The sequence below is a fragment of the Eptatretus burgeri genome, chromosome 12, assembly GCF_056783735.1.
Source record: "Eptatretus burgeri isolate ZD-2024b chromosome 12, Ebu_testis_v1, whole genome shotgun sequence".
NCBI classification, from domain to species: Eukaryota; Metazoa; Chordata; class Myxini; order Myxiniformes; family Myxinidae; genus Eptatretus; species Eptatretus burgeri.
In genome coordinates, this window is record NC_140972.1 from 1601095 (window position 1) to 1624268 (window position 23174).

Here is a 23174-nt window from a genome sequence, read left to right on the forward strand (position 1 = left end):
AAATTTGTGAGTCTCCAAGGTAGGTTCCATATTTAGAACCATCTTGGCAGAACCCTTTTCCCAAGTGTCCAATGTAGTTATTTAAACCATCAAGGCAGAACTCATTTACTGATTTTTTTTTTTTTTTAATTTGTGAGTCTCCAAGGTAAAACTTGTATTCTGGCTCATTAAGGTATAACTTGTTCAGTGGGTATTGTCTTGATAACTCGCAATGAGTACTATTGCTGTAAAACTCTTTTTCAGGATTTTGCTGGTCTCCAAGGTATAACTCTTTGGTTGGGCCATCAAGGTTGAGCTCGTTGTGTGGGTCTTGGTCGCTCACAAGGTCTTCAACCAAGCCAACAATTTCGTCCCAAGTTATGGCAAAAGCAGTATTTACATTTTTTATTCCACAATTACACCATGTAAAAGAATAAACCTATGAGGTATTACTCTCACATAAAATTTATCCTGGAATCCACACATGACACAAATAGCTAAGTCTGCCTCGAAGAAATTAGGAGTCTTGTTCAGATGTCGAAGATTCTTCTCCTATGAACAGTTGCTCCAACTCGACAAAGGATTGATTCATCCTTGTGACTGCTCTCACATCTGGGGAGGTGGCAACTACACAAACTTACTGGACAGAATTGAATCCAAAGTAAGTTGACTTGTCAACTCTGCCAATGTGAAATCAAAACTTGACATGCTCAAATTACACCACATAGGAGGCTCTCTTTCTATTTTCTGCAGATACTACTTCGGTTTCTGCTCACAAGAACTTACTGCTTGTGCACCTCCACCATTAGCGAGATCAAGGAATACTGGACAAGCCACTACAACACACGATTACTGTGTGCCCATTGGCGTCTCAAGGGTGGGTCATTACGATGTTTGTTTCTTCCCTCCCCTCTGCTGCCAAACTCTGGAATTCTTTACCTTCTCACATCTTTCCAAACACATGACTTTCCCCTTTTCAAAAAACTGATTTATTACTTCCTCAAAAATTCTTCGACTATTCTCTTTTTCTTTTCGTTTCTATCAATGCAGTTCTTTTATTTAAGACTTGGCCTCGATGAGGACGATTTCGTCCATGAGTGAAGTCTTCAACATAAAAAGGGCTCAGTGAATGATGGGATTGAGGCTCCTGGGGCTCCAACTTGGTCCTGGGGAAAACGTTCCTGGGTTAGATTGCGGTAGTGTGTGTCGTGTATTTGTGGTAATTTTCCCCTCTACCTCCTCACCCATCATCAAATATATAATTACCAATTTGAGTTTTTTTTAAAAATCAACAATGAAGTTCTGTTTTCAAGGCACACATCCTTCAATGGAATAACGCAGCTGTGTGAGCTCCATTCCTAGTCTGTCTTGTGAAATCATTTGGAATAACATTCTGAACAATGTTTGTGTAAATGTTGTTCCCAATTGCAGCTTTTCTTCGGGTACATCTCTTTAATTGTACAGGATATCACGTGGCCCATGACTTTTAGCAAACACCTAAAATGGAGCAGATTCTATAAATTATTTTCTTTCTGTTAATTATTCTGTAAGAATGACAACGACATGGCAGACGTCCACAAATGATTTATTCTTCTTGTTCATGGCTTTCACACATTTATGAGGAGACCTGAAATGAAGCCATATTGAAGTGAACAGCAGGTAAGCAAATTCAAACGCAATACATTCATGTGTTTTCATGAGTTTTATTTGCAGGAAACACACATTGATGGAAGAGTTACATAAAGAGTACAGGAGGAACAAGTAAATCAGAAGAAAAAGAACAGCTCGGTGAACTGGCATGCATAATGTGAAGAAGTTGTGAAAAGACTGCCCCATCACTTTACTGATGAACCCCAAGACAATACCATTTAAAACTTATTCAATAAACCACTTATAGAATCATATGTTAGGCACAAGATTTGCAAAGAGACAAGAAAAGCACAAATGCTGAATAATCACGAATTTAGTTCCTTAAAAGCTCCATTATTAGCTGCACCCTTTCATTATGTGCTCTCGGCGATGGAATCAAATTGATAGTTGCCCACCATCTTGGGTGCGACACGTTTAAACCGGTATTTCCTTCAGATCCACTTCAATAGGGTAATGCTTACTGACATACAGAGCCTGTGGGAGTATCAGGAAAAGGAATCCATTAACCACTTTACTTTTAACATGTCCTCATAAACATTTCAAATCTTATATTTTATAATCGAACTTATTCATTTAACAGATCATATGCATTGTTTATAATATTACACTCGTCTCTGGGTACTTTAAATTCCAAACACATTGATCATCTTATGTGTTTACTGGGGACATTTATCACGGATGAAATGTTGGTCCAGGTTCATTGAACTCATCCTCAATTAAAATGGGAAAAAGTATTATATAAAACAGAAATTTCAATAAACTGGGAAACCAAAAAAATAATTACATCCATGGAACACAGAACTATATTAATTGTAAACCAGATAGATCTAAATGTAGGAGAAACGTAACCTTTCATCCTTCATTGCCATGTAAAACCCGATTGATGTACTTGTGCACACTGTATGGAACGCCAAGTATAACCAAGCACCAAACGATCAACCATCAATAGAAAAGTCCACTATGAATGATCGGTATGTTCTGAATGTCCAATCAGTGACAGGTATACCCTGCTCATACCTCATTCTCACTGAGAGAGTATTCCGTCTGAATGTTCAAAGGTTTTGCTGATCCAGGTACAATAGCCTCTTGTAATGCCGATCCAAAAACCACAAATCTGTAAGTTTGAAAACACGTGAAGGGAAACAAGGGGGAGAGAACCGTATTACACACAGAGGAAGGTAACTCCAACCCTACCCCTAAAACTAACTCAAACAGCACACGATATCTCATCATTATGTTTATCATGATAGGGTGTTGTGCCATTGGATGCACCAATGAATCGGTGTGGGATTTCAGAATGTAAGGATTCCTGGCAGATCCCACAAGGAAAAAGGTTGGGAAAACAAATATAAAAAAGACATAAAATGTTCCAGCCCCGGTTGTTTGAGTAATTTTGCTGTGTGGACGTGAAGGGCTAGCCCATATTTATGTGCAACTAAAATGGACGCCAGCCTACCAGTCGGCCATATTCGATCTGATGTGGAAAAATAAATGACGAGCATATGTAAGACATCATTCGTTATCTGAATGACAAGTTTAAAGAACATCGGTAAATGCATGTCCGAGAAATGGTTGAGGACACACGCACTCAGGGACGTGAACAGAAACCAAATCCGTTCACCCTCATTTCGCATGAAGTCCAACGGAGGCTAATAAAGTTATTCATCTGAGATGGAAACCGACTTCGGAGTGTTTTCTGTGCCAGGTGTGTGTGTGTGTGTGTGTGTGTGTGTGTGTGTGTGTGTGTGTGTGTGTGTGTGTGTGTGTGTGTGTGTGTGTGTGTGTGTGTGTGTGTGTGTGTGTGTGTGTGTGTGTGTGTGTGTGTGTGTTCATTTATGGGTCGTGATGTAATCATATTGCAGTTGGTAGTTCATGAGTCAAACTGATAATCACACATAAATCATCATGAAACATGTAAAGATAATTTATTACAAATCAAGAACACGTTTTCGCAAAGTTCCTTTGAAGTAAACAATTCACTTGTGTGTCTGCAAGGTGTTCATTTATTTATTTATTTATTTATTTATTGACATTACATTTAGTCAAAATGTAGTTAACATTGGTTACTGTTAACCAACACCAGGCTTGTAGTTAACAACTGAAGCTATGTCATTTTTAGAGGAAAGGGAACTGAAAGGAAATAGGTTGAGAGTTTGGAAAATCAGGGAAAGGGTTGGGGATAGGTAACAGGTAAGGAATCTGGGTGGAGTGGGGTAAGGAGAAGAACAAGTTTCACATTTTTGTGAATGTTATAACTGAATAATCCCAAAGAGCACATCATTCAGGATTGTCGTTGCTCTTACTATATAATGTCCCAATATAATTGAGGAATAACAAACAAACCGGTATTTGCAGAGTTGATATCCTCTTTCACCATTGTGTCCATATTCTCGTCAATGAGCCAAAGGAACTGATCAAACTGGTTCAAACTTTCGTCCTCCTTCGGATGTGTCATGGCACTAAAGTCTCCGAGAAACATGGCGTTCATCTACAGAAGAAACAGAAAAAGGTCATGTGATCTCTTTCGATCCTCGATCAGCAGAATTATATTATTTAATTTCCAGTCTTCTTTCCAGATGAAGGATTGAAGGATGCGTGATGGTAATTGTGTAAATGTACTCATGTCCACGATTGAAGGATGTATGATCGACGTTGTGGAAATGTACTTGTGTCCACAAAGCTCCATTTATGACTCCATTGATGACGTTGGCTTAGTGGACCCTCAAACCAAGGAATCCATCCAAACATTCGTTGTACATCCTAAGCCCTTGACTTTACACCATTGTTATTAAACTTTCTGGAGCATTTCTCAAAATTTTGTTGAAGGTTCATTTCAAAATGTACCTGCATTATAAATTACGTCATAAAAATATTTCAAGAGTCATAAAGTATGTGGAGTGGATATTAAATTTACAACGGGACATCTGCACAGATTATTATTGACAAAACGAGTTTTTTTTTATTTTCTTACCGTGTTGTACCACATTGATTGAACTGCTTGAAACATTGCAGAAAGTTTACGACTTTCTTTCTTCACTTCTTTTGGATCTGTCCAAATGGGGATAAGAGTGAAATCCTTAATACCTGAAAAAACCAAAATTTCTTATCGTCTGTAATTGAGAAACTCACAATTTAGCACAACACAGGCACAAAACCAACACCAGGTGTATCTCTCATGAAAACTATGTATATATATATATATATATATATATATATATATATATATATATATATATATATATACACATACATATATATATATATAAATATATATACATATATATATATATATATATATACATATATACATCTTCTTCTTCTTCTTTCGGCTGCTCCCTTTCAGGATCGCCACAGCGAATCATCCGCATGATCCGCATAGTGATTTGGTACATGTTTTATGCCGGATGCCCTTGCTGACGCTACCCTGGTCGCCTCTTACGACACAGGGATATGGTACACCTATTTTAACCGGGGTATACACCGGCCCAGTACACTGGTACTCATTTCGCCGACCTCGGAAGGATGACAGGCTGAGTCAACCCCCTGGTGTATTAATTCAGTGGTCCAACGGGGCTTGAACTCAGGACCTTTTTGATCCCAAGCCGCTGCCCTAACCACTGCGCCAACACCAGGCTCTTTATGAGTATAGACCAATTCGGCTGCTCCCATTTGCGGTCGCCACAGCGGATCATCCGTTATGATACGCATAATGATTTGGCACAGGTTTTACGCCGGATGCCCTTCCTGACGCAACCATGGTCACCTCTTATGACACAGAGATATGGTACACCTGTTCTAACCGGGGCATACACACACATATATATATATATATATATATATATATATATATATATATATATATATATATATATATATATATATATATATATATATATATATATATATATACACACACACATACATGTATGTATTTATATTTTCCAACGAAATGTTTATGCTTATATGTTGAATAGAAAACATACCTTTGTGTGTTTTGATGATCATTCAGAGAGATTTTTGAATGTCGCTCGTATTAGTCATCTACACTCATTAATGTGTGTGTATGTGTGTCAGGCCATTCATCCGTCCATCTCCTCCTTAACGCCAAAACTATGAAAACTCGGGGCCCTGAACTTTGCATGCATACGAAGGGAACTCCAAGGGAGTGCATGAATGAAAATTGAGTGTTTGAGTTAATTGAAATACACCTTTGGAAGATATAATTGTTTGCAATGTTAGTTCATTGTGTTCGCTATTTTTCAATTTAATTTCGACCCAAGGAGTACACCTGAATGCACACCCCTGATATGTATTACCTTTAGTGGATTTGTCATTGTAAACAGTGCTGTGAGGATTTTGTAACAACACACATCATTGGTGCACTCAGTCCTTGGAAAAAGATGAAGAAGCTCAATCTCTATCCATACATTGGGAACATACTCTGTGCAGAGCGTTGGTGCTGACTCAGCAGTTTCCTGGGCTATTGGGCACAATCCTGGACAGATCGCCACTCCGACACAGGATACCAGCAAGCTGCTACTTATTTTTGCGAACCTCAGAAGGATGACAGGCTGAGTCAACCCCACCTGGTCTTAATTCAACAGCAAATCGGAATTTGAACTCAGGACCCTCGAATCCCAAGCTCACCATTCCAGCAATTAAGACATCACCCAGCAATACGCTCAATCTACTAACGTGGAAATCTGCTTCAAAGAAAAAAAATCTGAAGTTTGCCACTCATGTTCAGCTCAAGGAGAACCTATCACTGTTCGCTCGACTGCTCATCAATGCATGATCACACCCAGATGTTGATCTCCATGTCGCTGTTGTCATGTGTGAGTTCAGTTCCATTCCAAGATCTCTATTTATATCGGATGGCTTTCTTCAAGTCTGCCTGGACAAGTTTAAGCTGATGGCGATCTTGGAAGCTCACACACAAAAAGATAATGAACCAAGGCATCTCAACATAGATCTCGAAACAATCACAGACAATGGGGAAGAGCGAGACACTGATTATACGGTGTCCTCATTCTGGGATCTAAAAATGTATTATTGAACTCGTATAAAAACATGGAACCCGACTTGCTTCCAATGTTCCATAACATATCAACACATTCAATACAATAAATATTAGATTTATCATAAAATTCACATGGGAATACACAAGGCCCTGGACCAATGGGGGTGTTCTGGAACAATCAAACTAACTCATGAACAATCATCACACAATAATAAATCACATTCCAAAACTGTAATGAAGTGTAATGAAATATTATAGACTCGGTCAATTTTCCAGAAATCTTAATCCCGAAGGCAAATGGTGGTAATTTATGGCATACAAGCTATTTAGGGGTATTGAGGGGTGCTGAACTCAAATTTGATGTATACACAGCTCAAAAATGGCCAATAATGCCTTAAAATTGAGAAATCCAAGATGGCCACCAACGACGGGCTGAAATGTATTTATGTTCATATCTGTTTGACTAAACAAGGTAGAAACTTGATTGAAATGTTTCTTTGAAAGTTTTTCATATATGGGGAATCCAATGCCATATTCAGTTTTGATATAAAATGTGAAGAAACTGATTGAAAGTCATATTTATTGCAAAAATTGTCTTTTTTTGAAGATGAATAATTAATTCGTCGACCAGATAAGATCCACAAGCCCCACCCCTCTCCCTCCCCACCAGGAACACAGACCACCCATGATTTAAATGTTAGCAGGAAACATATTAGGGATGCAATACCCATTTTGGCTTCGCAAAGTAAGGTACCCCCAAATAACACTTAAACACTTTGACATAAACCAACATTTGACAAGTAATTTGTTTATTTGTAACACGAGAACAATGATAAGAATTTTGGATTTAATCGTGCATGAATTGCATGAGTTTATCATATTTGCTGTCAGAGCGTTATATACAGTCCTTCATTGTGTGTACAGGTAGATGTGCACACATGAACTTATTCCCAGTCGTCATGACTGTTCCGGCAGTTGTCGCCAAGTTTCCTGCAGTTGCATGCCTCGATACGTTTCATGCGAATTTTCCTGCAGCTGCAGCATTGGCTGAGGAACCCCTTCGTACAACCACATGAGGTGATCTCCCTGCATGCTTTCAGGATAGGTGGCAGAGAGAGTAGCCGTGGCACTAACTGACCGTCCAGGTGCATCCATCCCATTTCGGTCACTGGAGGAAGAGCAGGATATGGTGAGTGTGCTTGGTTCCAGACACTTGCTTGATAGTGTGAACGCATGATGTGAAACTTTGCTGCATCTGAGGTTGGTGGCAGAGTCTCTTGTGCACGACCGATTCAAAACAACTTGACTCGTACTTTGTTGCATGTGTCGACGCCATATATCTTACAGATGAATTTATCTGTTGATATAGCTATGTTTTCGGTGAGAGGGCCCTTGCCTAGGCCAATCAGATCAGTATGATGTTGCTGGAACACCTGCCAGGCTGTTTTCTTTCCGTGGCAACTGAACTGAGACACACTATCACAGCCGGTTACGGCATGGAAGGCAAGTAGTGTGTCCACTTGCCCAGCAGAGAGCAACATGCGAATTTCATGTACTGGGAAACACTTTGGAGCCTTTGACATCCCAGCTTTCATGTAGAGACGTGTACATTTCATTCTGTCATAGTGTGCTAGAAGTAGAAGAAGCACGTCTGTATCATGTACTGACACAACTATCGTTTCCATATCAACATGGATGCAGTGCAAAATCAGCTGAGTATCAGCTTCTTCGTGGTCAGCCCTCAGAGAGGAGACTTCGAGATCTGGATCAGATCACTTGACAGTGGTCGCTTCGGCGAACCCCCCTATCACTACAACCACTGGTCCATCTCTCAGGCTGTGTTCAATCAGATGGTTTGAAAGTAGTAAAGCGAGATCTGCTTTATTTTCCTCGAGTGACATAAAGCTAGACCAGTCTGATGGGAGAGGAACTGATGGCTCGTTGTCTATTTGACGACATACCGGTCGGTGGCACTGCTTGCGTTTGGTCCTGGTACCTGCTTTGATTGATTCGCCTTGATACCCGTCAAAGACTCCATCGATCCTCTGGTATTTTGCTTCTATCTTGAACACATTGTTAGCAAATGTGTTGGCATAGTCACCAAACGTTCTAATGTCAGGCGGCTTTCCAAGTGCCATCACGAGTGCTTGGCCATCAATGAGCAGGCAGCTGGGTTCATCCCGTGTAACATTTGCAGGAGTTTGGACTTGTTGCGTCAATATGTTTGCTAACACAGACTTGTTGGTGGAATGTAGACTACCACTAGTTGTTGTCAAAGATAGTGGGACGGTCATGAGTTCATGCTTGAGTATGTTTTCTAGGTTTACCTCGTGCCCTGCTCTATAAGCTGGTATGAGCCTTTGTAGAATGTTCCTGTCCACTTTGATAGTGTTTTGCTTGCCCTTGGAAAGTTGCACGACTTCGTACAAAGAGGCATATGTCTTGGCCTTATTCTTTTTAATGGGTGATTTCATATCCAGGTGCTGGTTACTATCTGGAAGCTCACACAGAGGTTTGTCCATGAAGACTTTCATTTGCACCTGCCCAAGGTGTTCTGCACTAAGCAGAGATTCTTGAATCACAGGCATGACCACATCCTTGGTGATTATGTTCTTCAATGTGTCACCTCCATCTTAAAACACGCCATGATGTTTCAAGGATACAACTATGCTGCATTCATCAGAGTCGTCTTTCTTCATCCTACTTTTCGTGCACTCATTGTGTGTGTACTCATCGTCTTCATCGTCCGTTGGCAGTCCCAGCATTGCTGTTGTCTGAGAAGCTATGCCTGTTCTCAGATTATACGACAATGTCCAGCAACTGAGTGCGTATGCTATTCTGGTGATACCAACTAAGCCTCCACTCTTCTTGCCTGTAGCGTTTAGCCATTCCGTACTTTGGTCCGCCGAAACCTGATTGAAGCATCAATCAGTGCGTTTTACTACGATGTTGCCTTCCTGGGACTGAAGGAGGACTTCTGGTGGGAGAACCGACATCTCAGCCAGGTATACAGTACCCCAGCTGGCATAGTTTTCGTGATCGTACCTGAAGAAGAATGGCAGCATACGTTTGAACGCATGTAGCTGGAGATCCCATGATCCATCACGTTGCGCTCTTGTGAAGTAGAATAGGATGCTGACCATAGTCATTTCGTCCCACCAGAATTCAGCATTCGGGTCATCAACTACAAGAGCTGTTGGGAACCATAACGGCTTAGCAAACAAGAAGTAGACGGTCCACAGGGAGCCCCTGTGCGGTTGTGAGCCCTCACATATTATTATTATTATTATTATTATTATTATTATATAATATATTATTAGTTTTGGATTATATTATATTGGATAGATCTACAATGAGAAAAAACTGCAAACTGAGTAAATTATTCCTGGACACATAGGATCGACCTGCTTGTACATCTTATCTGGTCGACGAATTATTCATCTTGAATCAGTTTCTTCACATGATATATCAAAGCTGAATATGGCATTGGATTCGCCATATATGAAAAACTTCCATAGGAACATTTCATTCAAGTTTTTACCTTGTTTAGTCAAAAAGATATGAACATAAATACATTTCAGCCCGTCGTTGGTGGCCATCTTGGATTTCTCAATTTTAAGGCATTATTGGCCATTTTTGAGCTTGGTATACATCAGATTTGAGTTCAGCACCCCTTAATACCCCAAAATAGCTTGTATGCCATAAATTAACACCATTTGCCTTCAGCACTTTAAATATCCACATTTTCGCAAATTTTGCCGAGTCCATTAGTAAATATTGTTTTCTACCAATAAAAGAGCATTGTGTAAAGTAAAATGTGAAAGTTTTTAATACTTACTGGTGTTATTGGCGTGAAACCTCACGTAGAATGACTCTGGATGAAAGATATTATAATCTCTTGATTTTGGACCCTTTTTCGTGGAATCATACTTCAACTCCACCAAGTCTGATCTGCAAACAAACAAAACCAGTAACTAAACTTGCATTGAATCGTGTACAACATGTAATACAAACTTCCTGCTCACATTTCTTACATCAAGGATTTTCAACTTTTATATGTTTGGGTCGACCCCTTCACACAAATGGCAAAAACAGAGACCTCTTTCAAGGAGTGATCCCTCCCAGGAAATGAAAACTTCTTTAATACATGGTGTCAGACTCATGGAGGAGTTACAAACAAATCACTCTCTCACACACACACACACACACACACACACACACACACACACACACACACACACACACACACACACACACACACACACACACACACACACACACACACACACACACACACACATACACACACACACATACACACACACACACACACACACACATCACTTGTTCCAGGATTTTCAGTCATCTGATTGTTCTTCCTGCACATTGAAGTTATAATTGTGGTCACGTGGTATCTGTTGGTCATATTTCTGGGGTCATGTTTCCAGTATTAACTCTGTTGAACTGAACTTGGTTCACCGTAGCACTGATAACCATTTGTGTGCGGACATTGTTCCACTGTGTAATTGTTCTTTCACCGAATGTTTTTCTTTATCTACTTCCGGTAATTTCCCGTGAATCTCATGAACCAGTTTCCTCGTATTTGTTCCTCTGCTCGTCTGTTGAAGAATATTCCCTCAGTGATCTTGTCAACTTGGTTCATCATTCTCAACACTTGAAACCTATTGATCTTCTTCTTCCTCTGCTTTGAGGTTGGGGGATATTTGGGGGGTTTGATCTTTTTCCTCCAACCAATCGTTTCAATGATGGGTCAAAGGTGACTCCAACATCGATTTCTCTTCAAGTGATTCCTCATCATGGAGAGAGAGGTTCAACAACGAAATATAACAAGATATTTCAAAAAGTTTTGAATGAGTGATAACAAAACCTTGATGGATGAGTTGGCTTCGTGAGGAGAACGAGCTGATTAGAGCTTGGTTCAGGTCTGGATCCAGATCCGAACAATCAGTAAGAAACAAAACCTCAACTGTTCAGCCTGGCAGAGGTGTGTGCTCTACCTATTGTCGCTCTCGTTCTGCTCATGTTTATGTTATGGTAGAGTTGTGTTTATTTATGACGTACTCAACATTTGGATTCTTGTGTCCACAATGTATGACATCACAGTTTGAGTGGTGGTTGTCGGTGAACAAAGCGTTCTGTTCCATGTGTTCAACACAGACATCCCTCAGTATGTTTGCCATGAACTTGCCTGCCACACAACTCAAGTTGACACCATGCTAATTGCCTTGTTCATTCCTGTTTCCTTTCTTTTTGATCAGCACTCCGTCAGCTTTCCTCCAGCCTGATGGAACTGTTCCTTTGAGAAGGGATTTCTGCTCTATTAAACAGAAGGATGTACACACGTCATTCAGAATGTTGGAATGGATCTCATCTGATCCTGGGAACCTGTGTGGTTTTTAAGTGATAGTTATTATTTTATAAATTGGTACAATATGATGATGGTTGTGACGGAGAACAAAATAAAAATTGAAGAGACATTGTCCACCAAAAATGTTCAAATTCCAATTGAGATTCAAGTTTGTTTCATTCTGAATTATCTTCAAGTTTTGAAGGTTTATCCTTTCTCTTCATCACAAATCGATGAATCATGAAGTTGTTGATCCCTTGATAAGTGCAGGAAAAAAGGGAAAGGATGTGATGAGAATCCAGCGAGGAAGGATGTCGGTAAGAAACGATGGACGTCGTGGGAATATATATTTTGTGTACCTTATCGAGGCTCGTATGAGAGCGAGCACACAACACACAAAGGGGGGCATGAGACATGAGGGGTGGGAGTGGGAAGGACAACACAGTGGGGAACAGAGACATCAGGAAATCTGTGGAATGGGGCGGGGTACATGGGGGACACAAAATGGACATTACAGGGAATTTCAGTAAGGAAAGCAGGGAATTTGAAGCAGGTGGATTTGGGGTGGACTAACGGGGGTAGAAAAGATAGAGGTATTGGATGGGGGACAATAAGAGGTGGTGGTGAACAGCAGTTTTGAAGGCCTGGAGGGAAGAATGGGATTGAACAGAGTGAGGGAGTTTGTTCCAAAGGTGGAAAAAAGAGGACTGAAAGAGTGAAGGTGAGCAGTGTTTCGTGATTTTGGTAGTTTTACTAGAAGGGGGTTGTTGGCGGACCTTGAGCACCCTGTGGAAACATAGTGGGGACAAATTGCAGATACAACAGGTAGGGGGGGTGTGGGGGCAAGACCGGAGAGGAGACAGCAGAAGACAAAAAGTCCACTGACCAGCCTGTGGTGAGAGAGAGAGGCCCAAAGACTCAGCCTCATCACGGGGGATACCAATGATCCGAAATGCCATTGTTCCCAGAGCGTGAAGCCGACAAAGGTGGGAGGTAGGAGCACCAACCCAGAGAGGAGAGCATTACTCCATCAGGCTGTGGAGAAAAGCTTTGCAAGTGATAAGTAGCTCAGGTGGGCCGAGGAAGGATTTTGCACGACGGAGGATTCCCAGTCGGTGACTGACTTTGAAGGCCAGGTTGGAAATGTGGCTTTCCCAGGAAAGATCATGGCAGATAGTGAGACCCAGAAGCTTGAAAGAAAGGACTTCTTCAAGAGGATGTTTGAGAAAGTGGATTAGGGGGGGGGGGGTTCCAAAGATTCCTTTCAGAGAGACATAGTGAGAGTGTGAGATTTGTCAGGATTGAAAGACATGTTCCACGTGTTGGACGAGTTTGTGATTTTACCCAGATCTGAAGTGAGCAAAGAAGCTGCTGCACGCCGGTCTGAGGGATGACCGATGGTATGGCAGAGGGTGGAGTCATCAGGTCAGGTATGGCAGTATGTGCCAGAGCAGCGTGTCACTGCGTCCACTTTCCGCCGGTACCCCAGGGGCCTCCGCTGGCCACCCTCCACGCAGATGCCAGGCCCATCCCCATCTCCTTGAGATGCCGATCAACCTGCTGAAACCACGAGGCACGTGGTCTGCCCATTGGCGCCCTCCACTCACGAGACTCCCTCGCTGAGAGAATGTGGTGAGTGGGATCAGCATCAGGAAAATGAGGCACATGTCCGTACGACCACAGCTGATGCTCACGGACTATGCAGGGAACAAATCTCATTTGAGTCTCTCTCAGTAACCGCTCCTTGGACACAACGTCTGACTAGCAATAACCAAGGATTCTTTGAAGAGACGTGGTACCAAAGGAATTAAGTCTCCATCTCAGATCCTTGGTCAGAATCCAAGTCTCGCATCCATAGAGCAAGACTGGAAGCACCAAGGACCTGAAGACTCGGACTTTCGTCCTCCCGTACAGGTACCAGTAGTGCCACACCCCATTATCCACTGAATCCATGACTCTCCAGGCCCAACCAAGATGTCTATTGACCTCTGACTCACAGCCAGCAGAGACATGAATATCACTGCCAAGGTAAGTGAATCTCACCACGACCTCAACATCCACACCACAAACAGGCACAGACAGGACAGCAGCATCCAAGATGTCATTGAGAACCTGGATCTTAGTTTTGACCCAAGAAACCCGTAATCCCACCGGCTCAGACTCCTCATTCAGCACCTCGAGGGCCCTCACAAGGATATCTAAAGTCTCCACAAAATCTGCGAAATCAAGGTCAGAGATCTTGACATTCCCAAATGATGCAACGCAGCTTGATCTCTCTGACATCCTCCCTGGAATCCGGTCCATACAAGTGCTGAAAAGTGTGGGGGCCAGCACACACCCCTGACGAACTCCAGTAACAACTGCGAATAAGTCAAAGATGGTACCACGACATCTCACAGAACTCTCAGTGCCAGAGTGGAGTTCAAGACATCAGATCGTTCAGTCTTGGTGGCACCCCACGAAGACCAAGAATCCTCCAGAGGGCATCCCGATTCACTGAATCGAATGATTTACAGAAATCAACAAAGGCTGCAAGCAGCAAGAGTCATCAGCAAAGAGATAGAGGATTTTCCAGAGAGTCGGAGAGATCGTTGATGAAAACCAGAAAAAGAACAAGGCCCATAACCCTGCCTTGAGGAACTCCAGCCTGGACAGGAAGAGGGGATGAAAGAACTGCAGTTTGGGCCACATGTTGACTGCAACAGTAGAGGAAGTCTGCAAGCCATCAGTGTAGATGACCTTGGATACCATCGGAAGAAAGTTTGGTGAGAAGGACAGGGTGCCAGACCGTGTCAAAAGCACATGATATGTCTCGACATATGGCTCTGATTTCATGTCTGGCATTGAGGACCTCAATCCATTGTTGGGCGAGCAGAAGCAGCATATCGAGGGTTGAGTGACCTGGTCTGAAACCAAATTGATTGGAAATCAGGCCATTGGGGAGGAGGAAGGATTTAATGTCTGAACCGATGAAGGATTCCATAGCCTTGCTGATGATTGGGAGAAGGCTGATTGGTCTGCAGTTGCAGGGATCTGTTTTTGCACCTTTTTTGTGCAGGACAGTTATGTTTGCTGATTTCCAAGCTGATGGCAGATGACCTTGAGCAAATGAGAGGGTGAATAAAACAGAGAGAGGGTGAGCAAGCGCAGAGGACCAGGTTTTTAGGACACGTGGGCTGATGCCATCTGGACCTGTTGCAGAATCTGAGTTGAGGTTTGACAGCAAGCTCTCCACCTTGTCAGGAGAAAAGGACACAGAGACCAGGGACAGTTGGGTGCGACTGGGTTAGGTTGGTACAGAAAGCGATGGGTTTTGGACACAAGATTTCAATGCAAACACCGAGTTTAGGCATTCAGCCGTTTTCACTTTCGGTATCAGCAGTATGGCCAATTGAGGTAAGGGAGGGGATGGAGGGGGAACACACACCTGAAACTGATTTTATTAGATGCCACCCGGATTTGGAGGAGGGAGAGAAGTTTGAGAGTTCAGACTTGAGCTGTGAAAGATGTTGTTTTCTGGCTCTCCTGAGGGTAGATACACACTTGCTCCAAGCTTTATGGAAGGAACTGAGATTACCCTTAGTTGGGTTTGCTTTCCATGAGGCATAGGGAAGTTCTTTCAGGACAACTGCCTCGCCACAAGCTTCAGTGAACCATGCGAGGGAGGAAAGGTTGGACAACTGAAGACGAGAGGGGATACATTTGTGCATGAGGGAGAGCAAGTTTCTTCGAAAGAATTCCCAGGATGAGTTGATGTTGGAGAAAGTCGTGACGGGAGACCAGTCTTGAAGTTTGATGGCTTCTTAGAGACCCTGCCAGTCAGCTTGAGTGAAATGTCAGACTCAACTGCACTGAGGTGGTTCTCTGATAACAGCCAGAGAGATGTCCACTTTGACAAGGACGTGGTCAGAAGAACCGATTGGAGCGGAGAAAGAACAGCCAATATTTTCAGGGAAATTTATCAAAATCAGATCCAGAAGCGATGGAATACAATTGGTTGATATCCGGGTCAGGAAGTTGACCAGTCCCAATGAGTCGCATAAAGCTTTTGCTGAAGTGCCAATGCAGGTGAAAGAGGTATCCACACCTTGTAAACTGACATGATGACAATTGAAGTCACCACATATGAGGAAGAGAGAGTTTGGATGAGAAGATAGAAGTTGGTCCATGTTTTCGAATCGTGAGGTGTAAAAGAAGTTTTCACTGTTTGGTGGAAGGTCCAGTACACATTTCAACATGAGGGGGTAGTGGAGGGGTAGCCATAGCCAGAGGTATTCCTGAGGTGTGGGGGAGTGAGGGCAGTGCATGGAGGGTGAGGGATAGAATCTTTCATGAAGAGAGAAACTCCTCCACCAGGACGAGGCTCAGGTCTGTCATACCAGTGGAGGGAGTAACCATGAGAGATACTTGGGAGTCAAAGATGTCTTCAGGGAGGAAAGTTTCTGTTCAGCATATTATGTCTGGTTTGTCAGTGGCAACCTGTATGGAAAGATGTGTTAGGTTTGAGCGAAGGCCCCGGATATTTGAGGTCCACACTGTTAATGAAGAGGGAGGGGGGGCTTTGCTTGCAGGGGATGGGATGGGAGAGGGAGGGTAGAACAAGGGAGTAGGGGGAGGTAAGGAGAGTTGTTGAAAGAGTGTGGGGGATTGCAGAATAGCTCGGGGAGGGGGCCGGATAAAGAGGAGAAAAGGCTCTGTGGTGCTGGGGGAGAGGGGGGCAAGAGAGGGGGCAGAAGGCATTTGAGGAGGTGTAGTGATGAGATGGAGGTAAGAGGGCAGGGGAAGGAGGCAGCTTTGTGGATGAGGGGGGGCAACTTTGAGAATGGTGAGTGAGGAGAGTGAACGGTGGGAGAAGGGTGAGTGGGGAGAGTTGAGGGAGAAAGGTGAGGAGGGAGTTTTTGAGAAAGTTGAGAGGGAGGCTTGGAGGGAGAAGAGGGTGATTGTTGCTTTGAGAGGGAGGAGTGAGAGGGGTGAGTTGGCACTGAAGTTGGAAAAAAATGAATTGTGATGGAAAGTGAACACTCATGGCAAACTGGGGTTTTAATTTTTAGGTCAGAGATGCAATGAAAGACATTTCTTGATGGATTCATTGAAGGTGAATGAAGAGAATGAAGAGAATGGAGAGAAGAAACGTTGTAACGGTTGGATTTTTTGGACAAGGTATGAGGGAAAGGTCGAATTGAGAACAGTCTGTGGAAATAAAAGAAGACAAGTGAATTATGATGCAGTCAAGAGCACCACACGTGGAAAAGAGGCAGATGAGGCATTATAAGAAACCGTTATTATTATTATTATTATTATTGGAGAGTTTTCATCAGATTAGCTAATGGAATGTTTGTAGAAAAAACTGTGGAGGTGAATAGTGAATGGGGAGAAACACGTGGTTATGGGAGGTGTATCGTCAAAAGTGAATTTATTTATTTCAAATAAGGATTGCGTTACGTTTGGAAAAGGGAAGGTTGAGGTAAAATCGTGGAGGCTGTGTGGTGAGTTTGGAACGGTAAACGCAGAGTGAGGTAAACGCAGAGTGAAGCTGCTCGGTCGATGAAATGTATCAGGAAGAGTGGAGAGAGACACATGATTACAGGAGGTGTATATATAGAAAGGACACAAGGAAGATTATTAATTTTTGAAGAATAGGTAAGATTCGCGAATGGAAGGTTGGTGGAAAAAATCGTGAAGGTAAAGGCTCGAGTGGGTCAGCTCAAGCAGAATAAAGAAGGTGTGCCTGCAGGATTAAGAAGAAGAAGAAGAAGAGGAAGAAGCAGAAGGATGGGAACACGTGGGTATGCAAGGAGAAAGGTAGATTATTTTGGGGGGGATTTAAGACAAGACACAAAGTGTTTTGTTGAGAGGGATGGGGGACGTTGGGAAAGTGGGGAAGATAGGAATTGCAGATAATAGGGAAGGAATACAAATAAAAACGATTGTACACCAAGAGGGGAAGGATGGGTAGGAATGGAGTTGTAAGTGAAAAATCCCATTTTTATAAATATTATGTGAACTTGGACACAAAATAAATGTTTATATTTCACTTTTTACATCCCATTCTCAAATCATCTTGGTACAACAAACGTCATGTGTGGATGTTTATATAAAGGAATACAGTTGATCTCAAACCTCTGTATGTAATAATCCTTATCAAGATCATTCGATGACGTACCGGTAGATGAATGCAAACACTCTCTTCCAGGATGCTTTCATCATTTCTTCACTCATAATGTAGTTGTAGGTGTTTTCAGGGTACATCCTAAGGGAAATGCTCCAGTTAATAAGTTCCAGTAAAACCGGAGTGTCAGGAAGTTGGATTTCAATGTAAACGTTCTTTTGATAATTCCATGTACTTTTATGAACATCCCTTTCAAAATAACATGAGATAAATACAATAATCATAAAGGTCCCACAACGTGAAGATATACAATGAACAACAGACAACATACAACGTTAATGTAAAATGTGATGTCATAAAGATCACATCATGAACCATGCTTTAAACAGAGCGTCGGTGCTGCCGAAGTAGTTTACATGGCTCAGGTTACAATCATTGACGGGTCACCACTCCAACAGGGAGTCAGGACAGGAATTTGGAATTTGGCCAAGGTGCCGGAGATAGCTCTCCAACTCTTCACGAAGTACACCGTGGGATCAATAATATCCAAAAACTAATGCTGGAAGATGGGACGTCACACACGCACGCACGCACGCACGCACGCACGCACGCACGCACACACACACACACACACACACACACAAACCCTGCCTGTGAAACACCACCCTGACAAACGATAGCTCTGCTGAGATTCAAACCAAGACGAGATACCTTTGAGGTGAGTCTGCACACCTACAGACCATGCTGCCAGCCCATGAGATAAAGGTGTAAGCAATTAAAATAGTAGATTCTTAAATATAAACTAAATGATCCATTAGTTTTACATGATCAACCATCACAAAGTATTCCGATTCAGTCTCCAGATCTCTCTCAAAATGGTTCATTCTGGGAAGTCTATTATTTCCCCTTTCACACTTGTCCATCTCTACTCTCTTATTTCCTGACTTGGTGATGATGTACTCAAACACAAAACATGGTTCATGTTGGAACCCTTCGAGAACCTTCATAATTCCAGAAATAAACTCGAACAACCTCTGCCACTGTCGGAATGTTGCAGAGAAATGTGTGAGTGAACTGTAAAACTACATTTGAATAATTTCCTTCGAATTCTCAGAATTGTTTTCAGCTTAATCCAAACACTGTCATAAATATTTGATCTACAGCTTCATCATACCCTTCCCAATGTTTATTTATTTAACAAGGACGGGGTAAGAGAAATGTCAAAGAGAAAATTTCAAACTTCAGCACAAGGTCTTTTTCATGCTCATTGCCACTGACAGGCTTCGTTAAAATGTAGATTTTGTAAATTATGAAGTTGCCAAACTTGTTCAGGAGGTCGACCACAATTGCTGCTCGATTCACGTCTCCTTCCGAAGGAGGTTTTGTTGCGATCAAGAGGAGAATGTCACAACGTGTGAAAATCTAAAGAGAACAAACAAAAGATCACTGACTATGAGCTGCACATGAAAGAGAAATGAAACACAAAGACGATTTTCTTGATACAGGTCCAGATTTAGACTCATTGAACCTCAATTCATTCAAAACAATGGAGAATGTTTCATTCAATTCATTCAAAAAATTATTGAACAATTCATTCAAAAACAAGGATTGTGTGTTAACCTTTTGAACCCTGAGCTCCTTGGACTTTCTGTTCCCCCACCCTGGGATCCCTCCAGAATAATAATTGAAAAGTTGAAATTTGTTTTATTTTTGTTTTCTGCGTTTAAAATTATTTTTCTAGTCCTGTAATTACAATTAAATGATATTTTGAATCAAAGACTGTCTTGCTTTCTTTCTTCTTGAGTTTGTCACCAATACTCCAGTTTGTGGTTCCATTCAAACGAGCAGTCATATCCCGACTTTCCGATAAATAAGAATTCTTCACAGTCCGTGCACCAGTGTATTGTCTTGCAGCGTTTTGGCAAGTCCTCGTCCTTTGCCCGAGAGTTCCTTTGCTTTGCCATGATGTCCTTCTCTCTGCACACAACACATCGATTTTGGTAGTCGCATGTTGAGCCTTTTCTACATCATGGTGGGCATCCCGTTTCAGTCGTCGCTCATCCTGAAACTACTGAGGGTCGATTATCAAATGCTGTTTCATTGGATGGAACATCTCTTACAAGTTCCTGACAGTTTCTCCATAAATAAATGGAAATTGACTGCTCTCTTGTTTGGTGGAGCATGGCACTTTGTGAAACCCATCAGTATGTATGCATTGTACACAGTGCAAATGAAGAATTTTATTACCAAGCGACCTGGCCATTTATCATGGTGGTGGCATTTCTGCAATTGAGTAATTTGTTCATTTTTGTTTGTCCACCCCCCCCCCCCATATATGCATTCTGGGCCTTCATTGATATTGGACAAGCAACAGGAATCTTTCTTTTTTCAGCACCATCATATCATTGAACATGTTCAGGAGGGGAAGAGCCATAGATTGAGGTGACAAATTATATGGGCCACTTTTCCTGCCAAACTATAAGAGCAACAATCCCATCGAAGAGAAATTCCCATTCCCCTTTTTGATTTCATTGTTTCACCTTGTGAGGGTCTTGGGAAATTATCTTCTGCTGGTCATAGTAGTTCCACACCTCCTTATCCCTTGTTGTGTGATCATACACTTAACCACCTGAAGTGAGGTGTTGAATCTATCAGTGTAGAGGGAATATTTCCATCCTGGGACTTTGTCAGTCATTCGGATGACCAAGTTCCCTGTAACCCCAAGGTTATTGATAGCTTCGGCATCATCTCTCCTCCCAGTGCAAACTTCAACATGACACTGTAAACTCCCAGTCCATCTTGGGGAGTCAGGACTTGGTCCATCCCCTCCACGTCCTCTGCCCCAACCACGCCGTCGACCTCGACCACACCCCCCACCAACACCTCTGTGAACTCCCACAGCATTGTCGTCAGTACTGTCAGTTTCACTTTCCTGTTTGAAAAGTCATTCCCAGACTCAAAATCACTATCATCATCATCATCATCATCATCCACCTTCCTCATCAACAGACATCACATTTCAATTCATTTTGGAATGATTTTTCATGAGAATCCTTCAAAAACGTTCGTGAATCTCATGCTACAACTTCCGCAGAATATTCACTTTGGTGTATCCACTAGGATGGGCCGATTGTGGTGTGTAACAAAGCGTGTGCACGGGAAAATCCTCCCTGGCACTTCCTGAGCTGTCCGCAGCAACATGGACCGAAGATCAGGTGAAATATAATGGAGCCACTAATTGCTCAGGAAGTTACTCATGATAAACAAGAGCATGTGGTGGCCGGTTACTGACCTGCCGCTTGGGCTTATGGAGGTTTCTTGAGCGGTCGGTTTCTCACCGCAAGGGTTAAAGGGTTAAAAAAAAATCTCAAATTCACAGGTTTGAGTGAAGATTACAAAAATGTTAGAATTATTTTGTGTGGTTACAAAAAGCAAAACAATTATAAGATCTTATGAATATTTTGAAGTGTTTTTGTTTGTTTGTGTGTTCGTATGTTATTATTTCATGGGTAAACCATAGCATCAAGAAGCCACAAATTTTGGGTGTCAGTCCTCCAGAATCTGACCAAGGTTTTAGCGACAACACATTGCTCTGTTGTCAGGCTGCCAAAGGCCACTAGAAAGTGTATATTGGGATGTGGGGTAAGACAGTGCGGTCGCCGTCCCGCAGACAAAAGGTAACCACCGTGAGGCTCGTAGCTTCATTGCTGTTCAATGTCCGATACATCCCGAGATAACCGCTGTGAAAAGCTCACCCAGGTGGGCAGCGCCGGGTACCATCTCCCCCCCAATCTTTGACAGCGCTGGGTAGCCACTTGTGGTTTTCAATCGAATTCACAAACATTCCCAATGAAATAATATTTTGTATTCATTTTTAATTCCTCAAGAGAGTGCATAGAAGTGAACCATAAACAAACAAACAAGCACACAATTCTCAAATTCGATATGTTATGATGACAGGTTACATCTTCCAGAAGTATGTATTTAATCTTTTCCCAAAATTAATATATCCTTTTCCAATTAAATCGCTTTGTATCATTCAAGTGAAGAAATGTAAGAGATATTTTGGATATCTTGGAAAATTCCTTGGAACAAACATGAAAATCTAATCTGGATGAATTCCTACTTCTTCTCATGAGACATTGCTATACTAATTATTGCTGCACCTTTTATCCAATTATCATTCAAAAATGTATAAGCAGAAATTTATTTTATAAAAACATAGCATTTTGTTGTATCTCTCCTCCCACTAAACTCATTTTCATGTCACATTGGATTCCTAATGAAGAATTGCCTTTGCAACTCACCTCTGTAACAACTTGCAAACTTTATTTTCCAATTCCTAAAGGAATATTATCTCCACACCCTTATTACAAAAAGATGATCGGGGTGATCGAGGCACATTGCATCTCTTAACTAGTTTGGGGAAAGTGTTATGTTCTTCAAACCAATCATTAACCATCTTGGCCTGGTTTAAGGAGGTATTTTACCAGATTGATAGTGTTTCTTAATGTCTACATAGCATCACCTTCGAATCAAAACATTCTTTCTGAAAATTGACCATTTGTTTGTGAGAATCTTTTGATTCTAGCATGGTGAAAGTCATGAAGCAACTCTTCAGAAGTTGTATTTTCTCCTTCAGAGGGATCAAAATATCCAATTGATGTCACACACATTTAGTAAATCACTTCCAACTCTTCATCTGATTTTACAGCACAAACAATTGAAATAAATGCCTTATAATGTCACCAATTTCACTGAAATGTGTGACTGATGACACACTTAACCAAAATGACAATTTTTAATGGAACTGTCTTTATTTTTGCAATGAAGACAGTAATTACTTTCCTGGTTATTTTCATCATCTTCACTTTTAAAACTTCCATTCAAACCCCCATTATCATGCACAGATTTTGCTTACCTTGATTACGTCCTGCATGACTGTTGGACATTTCGATCGAACTCTGTTGCGGACCAGCCCACTGTATGAACAAACTCTCAAAGCATGCTTGATGTCAAAACAGCAGGCGAGCATGAAAAAGAACAAT

The 23174-nt window shown here is 41.9% G+C and overlaps 1 protein-coding gene across 2 annotated transcripts; it reads right to left on the reverse strand.

Moving 5' to 3' along the window:
* Positions 1-1847: 1847 nt before the first annotated feature.
* On the reverse strand, positions 1848-23137 carry LOC147014969 (deoxyribonuclease gamma-like). Of its 2 annotated transcripts, XM_085849233.1 has the most exons (8): positions 23048-23137; positions 19451-19548; positions 18181-18267; positions 10488-10600; positions 4601-4677; positions 3973-4117; positions 2647-2743; positions 1848-2103 (listed from the first exon to the last, which is right to left on the reverse strand). In XM_085849233.1, the coding sequence occupies exons 1-7, from the start codon at positions 23063-23065 to the stop codon at positions 2682-2684; spliced, it is 600 nt and encodes a 199-aa protein (XP_085705359.1). In that variant the 5' UTR covers positions 23066-23137; the 3' UTR covers positions 1848-2103; positions 2647-2681. The 2 variants fall into 2 exon arrangements, with proteins under 2 accessions (XP_085705359.1, XP_085705358.1); XM_085849232.1 differs by lacking the exons at positions 19451-19548; positions 23048-23137 and having other exon boundaries at positions 18181-18437.
* Between the last annotated feature and the right edge of the window lie 37 nt (positions 23138-23174).

Bases quoted from the DNA above. Each gene is read 5' to 3' on its own strand.
- LOC147014969 (XM_085849232.1), bottom strand. From the start codon at position 18,410: ATGATTATTGTATTTATCTCATGTTATTTTGAAAGGGATGTTCATAAA. The intron at 10,601-18,180 runs GTACGTCATCGA...GTTTGTTTGCAG, and splicing joins GTGTTTGCATTCATCTACCG to ATCAGACTTGGTGGAGTTGA. The intron at 4,118-4,600 runs GTAAGAAAATAA...TTTCTTCTGTAG, and splicing joins AATCAATGTGGTACAACACG to ATGAACGCCATGTTTCTCGG.